Source organism: Erinaceus europaeus, chromosome 12 (genome assembly GCF_950295315.1).
Source record: "Erinaceus europaeus chromosome 12, mEriEur2.1, whole genome shotgun sequence".
Lineage (NCBI taxonomy): Eukaryota > Metazoa > Chordata > Mammalia > Eulipotyphla > Erinaceidae > Erinaceus > Erinaceus europaeus.
Genome location: NC_080173.1, coordinates 76189217 through 76200016, shown reverse-complemented (window position 1 = coordinate 76200016; position 10800 = coordinate 76189217). Strand labels below are relative to the sequence as shown.

The following is a 10800-nucleotide window of genomic DNA, read 5'->3' as shown; positions in this document are numbered from 1 at the left end:
CATATGCTAAAGTGATCCTCTGGACTGACAAAATGGCTCACTGGGATAGTGCACTGTTTCACCATGTGAGTGACCCAGGTTTAAGCCTGGCCCTCACTGCATTGGAACAAGCTTCAGTGCTGTGGTCTCTTTCACTCTATCTGAAAAAGTCACCCTAGGGCAGGGAAGCCCTGGTGAAGACACAAAAATAAGATGACATTCTGGTTCTCTGTTCCATAAATAGATGAACACATTAAAAATCATCTTATTGGGGGTTAATGGCTTATAGTACATTGTTGACACATGGGTACAATTTCTCATCTCTGTGTGAGTTACCTACAAAAGCACTTATCACCCCCAGCTTAGAAATTTTTTATTTATTTTCCCTTTTGTTGCCCCTTTTTTTATTACTGTACTTATTATTGGTGTCATCATTGTTCAATAGGACAGAGAGAAATGGAGAGAGAAGGGGAAGACAGAGGGGGGAGAGAACGATAGACACCTGCAGACCTGCTTCACCACCTGTGAAGGGACTCCTCTGCCAGGGGCTCGAACCAGGATCCTTATGTCGGTTCTGGTCCTTGCGCTTCCCTCCATGTGCGCTTAACCCACTGTGCTACCACCAGACTCCCCCCTTTTGTTTTTTTTCACCAGAGCACTACTCAACTCTGGCTTATGGTGGTGTAGGAGACTGAACCTAGAACTTTGGAGCCTCAGGCAGAGAGTCTCTTTGCATAAACATGCTATCTGCCCCCACCAGCTTAGGAACTTTTCCATCATCATGCCCCAGGACCCCAAAATCCTTTCCACCTCTTCCCTTCCCCTTCTTCCCCAGAGGCCTGTGCTTTGGTGCAGTACAGCACTAGGATAATCTGTTTTCCATCTACACCATGCCTCGGCCTCGCGTGAGCTTAATGTGCAGCTTGGTGATACGAGAATCCGGCATGAAGCCCAGCCAGTCTATCTTGGCGTTACTCTCGATCGCACTCTGTCATTTCACAAACATCTCATAAAAACTGCAGCAAAGGTGGGCGCGAGGAATAACATCATTGCAAGCTCCTCATGGGGCACGGGCGCTTCCACACTACGATCATCATCTCTGGCATTATGCTATTCCACTGCAGAATACTGTGCCCCAGTATGGTTCCGTAGCCCCCATGTCCACTTGGTCAATTCCAAATTATATTCCTCCATGAGGATAATTTCTGGAACCATCCGTTCCACCCCGGTCCCATGGCTGCCAGTTCTTAGCAACATCGCCCCGCCAGATATTCGTCGGGATGCGGCATCATCTAAGTTCATTTCCCACGTCTACGACCGGACCTGCCAATATACGCAGATATCTTCGCCCACCCTGTCCAACGCTTGACGTCTCGTCACCCAATCTGGTCCCTTACACCTACACTGAACTTCTCTGTTCCAGACTCTTGGAAACAGTTGGCAGTCAGCTGAGGTAAAGAACAAACACCTCATCACAGACCCCTGCAAGCGTCAACCCGGCTTTGACCTAGCACGTTATGATTGGGCCCTCCTCAATCGCTATGGAACAGGCCATGGCCGGTGCGCAGCTATGTTCCATCGCTGGGGAGCCAGAGACGACCCGAACTGCCCTTGAGGCTACAGACAGACTATGACCCACATAGTCAACGACTGCCACCTCTCCAGATTCAAAGGAGGTCTCGAAACTTTACATCAGGCTCAACCTGACGCTGTTGACTGGCTACGGAAGAAGGGCAAACGCTAGAAGAACTAGGATAATGCACTGCTTTCCATTGTGCACGACCCAGGTTTGATTCTGGCCTCCACTGCATTGAAGGAAGCTTTAGTGCTCTTAAAAAAAAAAGTGTCTTTAAAAAAAAAGATAGAGGGTTGGGGAACTAAAGCAAAGGCTATGCGAAAGATTCATGCCTGAAGCTCTGAGATCCCAAGTTCTATTCCCCACACTATCATATGCCAGAGCTGAGCAGTGCTCTGTTCAAAAGCAAAAGGGGAAAAAAAAGAAAAGAGAAGAGTAAAAGAATAGGTTGATCCGGCTTTGGCCTGGCGGGTGAGCCACCTTTCAGCCCGGGGTGGGCGCCGCCAGTGTCCGGCCCGCCCAGGGGGTGGAGCCCGGGCAGAGCGGCACCTGGGTCCTGGCGGGGGCGGGGCTGCGGCGCTCCCCCTTCCCGGCTTCAGCCGGCGCAGGCCGCAGGCGGCAGAAGGCGAGCCGGGGCTCGCGAGGCCATGAAGGTGAAGAAGGGCGGCGGCGGGGCTGGGTCGGGGGCGGAGCCCGTTCCTGGGGCTTCGGGCCTGAGCGTGGAGTCCAAGTCCGAGCTGCAGCTGCAAGCAGAATCCGAATCCGGGTCCGAGTCGGAGCCGGAGGCAGGCCCGGGGCCCAGGCCGGGGCCGCTACAGAGGAAGCAGCCGATCGGGCCGGAGGACGTGCTGGGGCTGCAGCGGATCACCGGTGGTGAGCACCGGCGAGGGAGCACCGCCCGCCGGCGGGAGGGAGGGGGCTCGGGAGGGGGCCCTAGCGGCTCACCCCAGCCTCCGCCCCCTTTCCCGCCCTCCCCGCCTCCCCTCCCCGCTCCCCCATCTCCCCCCTCTGCGACCCTTCTGCCTCCATGCACCTCCCCACCTCTCCCTCTGCGACCCTCCCCTTCCTTTGGAGATTGATTCCACTCCACTCTGCTTTTCGAGGAATCCACTTCCCCACCCCCTTTCTCATCGTGGTGGGGCTGCAGCTGCGACTGTGACCCCTTCAGAGCCCTTGGAAACCTTTCTCTGCAGTAATGAGTAATGAGGAGGGGGCTGAGTGCAGGCAGTCGTAACCCCCACCTTGGATACTAGGTGGAATCTGAGTTACTTGGGTTTCATGGGGACCCTCAGGTCTCTCTGAACATTAATAATCTTACCCTGGGTCCCCTAAGAAGGTTGGAGCCCTGGGCTTCATCAGAGAATGGTCCAGCTGGACGCTTCAGTGGGTTGACTCTGGGCTGTCGGCAGGAGTGGGCTAACGCCCACCTTGCACGACCTGTGTAGTGTATACCCAGAGGACTGGCTTCTAGTGTGCTGGAGTTTCTGAGCTGAACTGCCTGTCTTGGAGTCCCAGCTTTGACAAGTAATTGATTGTGTTACAAATAACTTCACCTCTCTGGGCATGTGCATTTGTAAAATGGGGATGGCACCAACCTTCTAGGCTATTGTGGAAATAAGCTCTCTGAGTTTGCACAGTGCCTGGTATGCTGTGCTTGTTCTGTAAATAGGGCTCTTTTAATCATTAGCATTGAGGCCTCACAGGGCTGCTCATAGCTGCTGCCTAGAGACAGACAAGTGGGCATTCAGGGCAGGTGTATATGAGAGGGAGTGGGGTCAGCATAGGCAGGCAGCAAGGGTTAGGAAGCCTCATGGCAGAGGTGGTGGCTGAACCTCAAAGAACAGCCTTCATTCATCAGCAAGCCTGACCTGCTTCCCTCTGTGAGAGCAGCTCTCAGGGCGCATCTGCAGGAGTGGAGTCAGCCGCTGGAGTGGACCAGAGCGCCGCAGCTGTGGGAGCCGCAGCGCGCAGGCCTGCAGATGCCTGTGAGGGCGACCGTGATAGCAGGTCTAGGCCTGTACATCTGGGTCCCTGGGGGACCAGTTTCTCCCTCCTTTCCAAGTCAGGCAGCAGCCCTTGGCTGGGTCTCCCAAGTGCTGAGCTCCCCTGTCCAAGCAGGTGCTCATGAGGTAGCGGCATATGCCGGTCTGCTATTGGTGCCAATAGCGCTATTATGGATTCAGGTTAGCTCTGGGATGGAACTTCCTAGTAGGTAAGGAAATCAGATTGGCCTTCCAGGTCCTAAGTCATTTTCAAGGTTATTTCATAATTATGGAGTCTTGCAGCTGATATACTTCCATGGTTGCTAACATGGAAAAGTCATAGCCTTTGGAGATGGCGCATCTGAGGGTGGTGGGTACACTTCATGGGAACACCACTCCTCTGCAGAAGCTCAGAACAGGGTCCTAGGCCCTTCACCCTGCAGCCTCAGCCTGGTATCTTCTGACCCTAATCACACAGGTCTGAGATTTGCTCTTTCTGGATTACTTGGCCCTGAATCCAGCTTAGGATGCTATTTGTGGCTAGGAGAAGAGAGTAGTCGTGTTGAGTCCTCAGCTACTGTGCCCCTCATTTTAAAAAAGCTTTATTTATTAATGAGAAAGGAGGAGGAGAGAGAGAGAGAATGAGAACCAGACACCACTCTGGTACATGTGCTGCTGGGGATTGAACTCAGGACCTCATGTTTGAGAATCCAGTGCTTTATCCACTGTGCCACCTCCTGGACCACTTTTTTTTTTTTTATAAACTAGTTTTTTATTAATATCTTTATTCACTTGATAGAAACAGTCAGATATTGAGAGGGAGTGGGGTGATAGAGAGGAAGAGAGACAGACAGACACCTGCAGGCCTGCTTCACCACTTTCCCCCCTGCAGTGGGGACGGGGGGGGGGGGGCAGCTTAAACCTTGTTCGTTGTGCATTGTAACATGTACCACCACCTAGCTCCAGGGAGGAGAAGCTCTAAAAATTGGGTTGGGGTATTTCTTCTCCCACTGCCCTGTACCTTCTTTCTACATCTTTGGGTTAATGTTTGCTTTCTGTAGAAATAAGACGTGTATAGGGTGAGGTAGGGGCTCCTCCCTTCCCCTCCTCTTCTCTCCCTATCATGGGCTGTGGTAAACAGGCCAGGACTCAGGTCCCTTTTCCCTTCCCTGTTAGTCCCTCCTGGGCTCCAAAGTGCCAAGTGGTTACCAGGAAGGCTTCCTGGAGGGGGCTGCCCTAAGCTTGAGGAAGAACCAATTGACTTCACATTCACTTCCTCTTCCTGTCTGAGAGGCGGTGGCCCTGTGCCTGACATTGATTTCCGGCCCTCTGTGGGGAGGATGTGTTGTGTGCAGCCTGAGCCCCCTGCCCCCAGTGCCTCTCCACTACTTCATTTTTGTTCCCTGGGCCCCCCTGGACACTTGTAGACCCTGCTATTCCTGAGCCTCCCCAGGGGGCACCCACCACCTTTCCTGGTTCCTCTTGGGCTGGAGGACTCAGGCATGAAGCCTGCTGCACCAGCCACACCTGCTTCCTGGCCTCCACCTTAGGTTGGGTAGATGACCTTTTTTACTTTTTTTTAAAACAATTTTTTAAAAAACATGTATTTATTTATTCACTTTTGTTGCCCTTATTTTATTGTTGTAGTTATTATTGTTATCATAGTTGTCAGATAGGACAGAGAGGAATGGAGAGAGAAGGGGAAGACAGAGAGGGGGAAGATAGACACCGGCAGACCTGCTTCACCGCCTGTGAAGTGACTCCCCTGCAGGTGGGGAGCCAGGGGACTTGAATTGGGATCCTTAGGCTGGTCCTTGCGCTTCATGCCACCTGTGCTTAACCCATTGCGCTACTGCATGAGTCCCTTTTTTAAAAACCAGATCAGCTTTATCTTATGGTGGTGTGGGGGATTGAACCTGGGACTTTAGAACCTCAGGCATGAGAGTCTCTTTGTATAACCATTATGCTATCTACCCCACCCCCCATCCCATAGGTGACCTTTAAAGGACTTTGCTCTGCTGCTAAGACTTCCTCTCATTGGGTATCAACAGTGGACACACCCAGTGGTGGCCCTCTTCCTCCCAGGATTCCAGCCTGTAGGCTTGAGCCAGCAGAGCTTTGGCTAAGCTGCTTAAGGAAGACTGGCTCACATAAGCTGCTTATGGGGAAGGAAGGGGCCTGTGGTGATGGAGGGAGGGGAGGCCTCCGGTCAGGGAGAGTATTTGACACCTAGTGATATTTCCAAGGACAGCTTTGGGTGCTGGACTGTCACTCACTCCCTTTAGGGTGAGGTTGGCCAAAGCAGGACCGAATCGTCTTCTTATCTGGGGACTCCCCATCAGATCAGAGACATTTTGGGTCAGAAGCACAGAGCCAGCCCTGGCAAAGCAGACACTAGATCAAGAGCCTTCAACCTCAGGGTGGGAGGGAAAGTGTGGGGGAGCTGGTCTTGTCCTCCGCCCTGTATCTCCCACACACAGTGAGGGCTCCCCCAGGGCAGGACCTCAACTCTTCCTTTCTGGCAATCCAGGTAGTGGTGTAGTGGTTAAAATGTTGGACTCTCCAGCTTGAGTTCCCAAGTTCAATCCCTGGCAACACAAGACGCCAGAGTGATATTCATTCTCTCTCTCTCTTTTCCCTTTCCTCCTGTCTTTCTTATTAATAAATAAGTAAAATATTAAAAATTTTAAATATAAAATATTTAAATAATAAATATAAAAATATTAACATAAGTAAAATATTAAAATATTAAAATAGTTCTCTGACCTTAGGGGTCAGAGAAAGTGGTAGCTGGTCCAGGGTCCAGGAAAGCTGAGCTGGCAGTAGGGTCTTCTGGGCCAGCCCCTCTTTCTCAGCTCTCTGTCTCCTCTAGACTACCTGTGCTCCCCTGAAGAGAATGTCTATAAGATTGACTTCGTCAGATTCAAGATTCGGGACATGGATTCAGGCACTGTCCTCTTTGAAATCAAGAAACCCCCAGCCTCAGGTGAGTGAGTTGGATTGGCCAGTGGCAGAGGGAGGTGGCTGAGGCTCAGGAATTCTGCTCCCTAGAGACTCTTCAGAGCAGGTGTTTGGACCCTAGCAGTCTTGAGAATGCCCAGGCCTGCCTGGGGCTTGGCCTCTGCTTTTTCCTTGCCCCTCTCTTTCTGGGGCTCTCCCTGCCAGCCTGCCCTCTGATAGCCTCCCTGGTAACTGCAGTCCCAGAACTGCCTCCTGAGCCCCTCAGAAGCTACTGATGACTTGATGATTTAGGAACTGAAATTAGAACCAGGAAGCCAGAAGTCCTTAACTCTCACTGTGCATCAAACTTTTCTGGGCAATTAAAAAAATGCAATCAGATGGGAGTCCTGAGGTGGAACTGTGGGCGGGCAAGAATCCCAGCCTGAAACCCACTAAGCCCAGCTGGGGTGCATTACAGAGCGGTTGCCCATCAACCGGCGGGACCTGGACCCCAATGCTGGGCGCTTTGTCCGCTACCAGTTCACCCCTGCCTTCCTCCGCCTGAGGCAGGTGGGAGCCACGTGAGTCACTTGGGCCTGGGTGATGATTGGGGGTGAGGGCGAGGGTGGGAGTGAGCCCCATCCTGAGTTCTTACTGAGCTTTAGAGGTGAACTGTCCTGGGCCTGGATGGCTGACTTTGAGGCCGAGCTCAGCCTCTGCCACTTCTCTTTTCAGGGTAGAGTTCACAGTAGGGGAGAAGCCTGTCAACAACTTCCGCATGATTGAGAGGCACTACTTCCGCAATCAGCTGCTGAAAAGCTTTGACTTCCACTTTGGCTTCTGCATCCCCAGCAGCAAGAACACCTGCGAGCATATCTACGACTTCCCCCCTCTCTCTGAGGAGCTCAGTACGTGCAGCTGGCCTCATGGGATGGGGTGGGGGGGAGGATTTGTAGAGACCAAGTCTGGGGGACAGGGTATGTGTGGGTGTGACCCGTACACCCCTTTCTTCTCATCCTGGGTCTGTTGGGTCTGGCCACTATGTCCATGTCATCTGTAGGGAAAACGAGGCTGGGGAAGCTGAACTCTTTGAGGTTGTTCAGCTTATCCTCAGGCCCCAGTCCTTGATCCCTTGCGGTGGACTGGGCTCAGGCCTCTCACCACACTTGCTGGGCCTCTCTCCCTCTCCCTCTCCCTCTCCCTCTCCCTCTCCCTCTCCCTCTCCCTCTCCCTCTCCCTCTCCCTCTCTTTCTCCCTCTCCCTCTCTTTCTCCCTCTCTGTCTCTTTCTCCCTCTCTGTCTCTTTCTCCCTCTCCCTCTCCCTCTCTGTCTCTTTCTCCCTCTCCCTCTCTTTCTCCCTCTCCCTCTCCCTCTCCCTCTCCCTCTCCCTCTCCCTCTCTTTCTCCCTCTCCCTCTCCGTCTCTTTCTCCCTCTCCCTCTCTGTCTCTTTCTCCCTCTCCCTCTCCGTTTCTTTCTCCCTCTCCCTATTTCCCTCTCCCTTTCCCTCTCTATCTCCCTCTCTGTCTCTTTCTCCCTCTCCCTCTCCCTCTCTTTCTCCCTCTCCCTTTCCCTCTCTCTCACAGTCAATGAGATGATCCGTCACCCATATGAAACACAGTCTGACAGCTTCTACTTCGTGGATGACCGGCTGGTGATGCATAACAAAGCAGATTACTCCTACAGTGGGACACCCTGACCCCCTGACACCACCCCCTGCTACAGGAGGACCTGGGCCCTCAATTAAGACCTCCCCAACACCCACCTCTCTCAATCCCAGGTCTTCTGCTGGGGCAGTGCTCCAGGGGACCCTGGCTCTGAGTCAACACAGGGAGAAAGAATGCCTGAGGCTTCCAGTCTAAGTCTGAAATCCATGGGCCCTGGCATTTAGGGCGGGGTGGTAGGGGACCTGTTTTCCTCCAAGTCCTGGGAGAGGAGTAGTCAGGATTTCCAAGCAGCCTAGCTAGGCCCTTTGGACCCAAAGTGTCAGAATAGTGTTCCCCTAGCCAGGCTTTGACTAGGTCAGGGAAGGGCCTCATTCACCATGCTCTGCCCACTCTTGGCAGGCCATTTAGAGTTGTAAATTCACAGAGAATCGTGGTGGGATCTGGCTGCCAAGCTTCCCATGGATATGGGCCCTGTCCCCAGCTCATCTTCCAACCTCAGGGCTGAGATACTGCCTGAGGTATGGGAGGGACCTGCCCAGACTGCAGCATGTGGTGGGGGCTGGACCACCTGTATATACTTTTCAATAAACTTTTTTGTTCTCTGGCCGTGGACCAGCATGTATATTGGTGGTGGGGAGAGGTGTGACAGGTGATAATGTGATCTCCCAGTTCTGTTTCTTAATCCTCTGCACACTTATACTGTATATTCAGCATTTAGTACATGTTGAAGCTGAAAAGGACCTGAGGCAGGAAGCTTTGGCGCAGAGTTCTAGCAGCAGAGGGGCAGAGACAAGAGTTCTCAACTCTGGGGTCCTGGCTTCTACCTCATCTTCTCAAGCTCCCTGATGCCTAGGACCACTGGCATGTGCTTTTAGCCCTCATGAGATAATATGGTCAGGAAAGAAAATTAAGACAATGTCAGGGCTATGCCTAAGAGCTGGAGCCATCTCCTTGCCCTCAGCTACCTTGTGGAGACTTGAGGCATTGCCCACCTGTGTGTGGCTTCAGCCTGCCCTGGGTCCTCAAGAGGTCCAATTTTTCTTTTCTTTTTTCTTTTCCTTTCTTTCCTTCTCCTTTTTCTTTTTCTTTTTTTTGCCTCCAGGTTATCTCTGGGGCTCTGTGCAAGCACTACAAATCCACTGCTCCTGGAGGCCATTTTTTCCCATTTTGTTGCCTTTGTTGTCATTATTGTTGTCATTGCTGTTGTTGTTAGATAGGACAGAGAGAAGTTGAGAGAGGAGGGAAGACAGAGAGGGGGAGAGAAAAATAGACATCTGCAGACCTGCTTTACCACCTGTGAAGCGACTCCCCTGCAGGTGGGGAGCTGGGGGCTCCAACCAGGATCCTTGCACCAGTCCTTGTACTTTGCACCATGTGCACTTAACCCGTTACGCTACCACCTGACCCCCCTTCTCCTTTTTCTTTCCTCCTCTTGCCCTATCTTCCTCTCTCCCTCTCTCTCCTTTCTCTCTTTCTTTCTTTCCTTCTCTCTGTGCATGTATGAGAGAAGAGGAGAAGGAGAGATAACCAGAGAATCACTGGCATACTCAATACCTGGGATAGAATTTAGGACTTCACATTTGAGGATCCAATGCTTATTCCATTGTACTACCTCCTATACTGTGAGGCCTTAGTTTTATTTTATTTTTTTCTTTTTCTTCTTTTAGCTTTTATTTTATTTTTAAGTTATTTATTTTCCCTTTTGTTGCCCTTGTTGTTTTTTATTGTTGTAGTTATTGTTGTTGTTATTGATGTAATCGTTGTTAGGACAGAAAGAAATGGAGAGAGGAGGGGAAGACAAAGAAGGGGAGGGAAAAAGAGACAACTGCAGACCTGCTTCACCACCTGCAAAGTGACTCCCCCTGCAGGTGGGGAGCCGGGGGAGCTTGAACCAGGATCCTTATGCTGGTCCTTGCGCTTTGCGCCATGTATTTTATTTTATTTTTTATTGCTGCCAGGGTTATTTCTGGGGTTTGATGCTGGCACTATGAATCCATGGCTTCTGTTGGCCAATTTTTCCACTTTTTTTTCTTTCTATTTTATTTTTATTTGACAGGACAGAGAAATTGAGAAGAAAAGGGAGATAGAGAGAGAGAAAGATAGACACCTGCAGACCTGCTTCACTGCTTGGAAGCATTCTCCCTGCAGGTGGGGAGCAGGGGCTTGAACCTAGATTCTTGTGCATGGTGATATGTGCACTTAACTGAGTGCACCACTGCCTGGCCCCACCTTAGTTTTTCTAATGGAGAAGATTCAGAAACAGGTGTGCTGAGAATTTACCTGTGGGTTCATTCAGATATTCCTGGTGTCAACTCTCTTGATCTGGGTTAATAGAATGTAACCCTAGAAGGTCTAGAAGCCCTGGGATTTTACTGGGTTCTGCGAACTCCCTGCTAGGGGTCAGGACCTGGACAGAGCTTTGAGAATTCTAAAAGAAATGTGATACAGGGAATCTCCCTAGAATAAGATGGACTGAGCATATAGGGGAGTTAAGAGTCCTCTTGTAGGCTGGGATATAGCATAGTGGTTATATGAAAAACATTCATACCTGAGGCTCCAAGGTTCCAGGCACAGTCCCTGGCACCACCATAAGTGAGATATGACCAGTACTTTGGAAAAAAGAAAAAGAAAAAAGAAAAAAAAAGGAGGAGAAGTAGTAG

At 51.3% G+C, this 10800-nt stretch overlaps 1 protein-coding gene across 1 annotated transcript; it reads left to right on the top strand.

The window, feature by feature from the left end:
* Positions 1-2136: 2136 nt before the first annotated feature.
* On the top strand, positions 2137-8746 carry UNC119 (unc-119 lipid binding chaperone). Its single transcript, XM_007530710.3, has 5 exons — positions 2137-2428; positions 6410-6523; positions 6956-7058; positions 7213-7385; positions 8060-8746. Exons 1-5 carry the CDS (start codon positions 2203-2205, stop codon positions 8170-8172), a joined length of 729 nt encoding a protein of 242 aa, XP_007530772.1. The 5' UTR covers positions 2137-2202; the 3' UTR covers positions 8173-8746.
* Positions 8747-10800: the final 2054 nt, after the last annotated feature.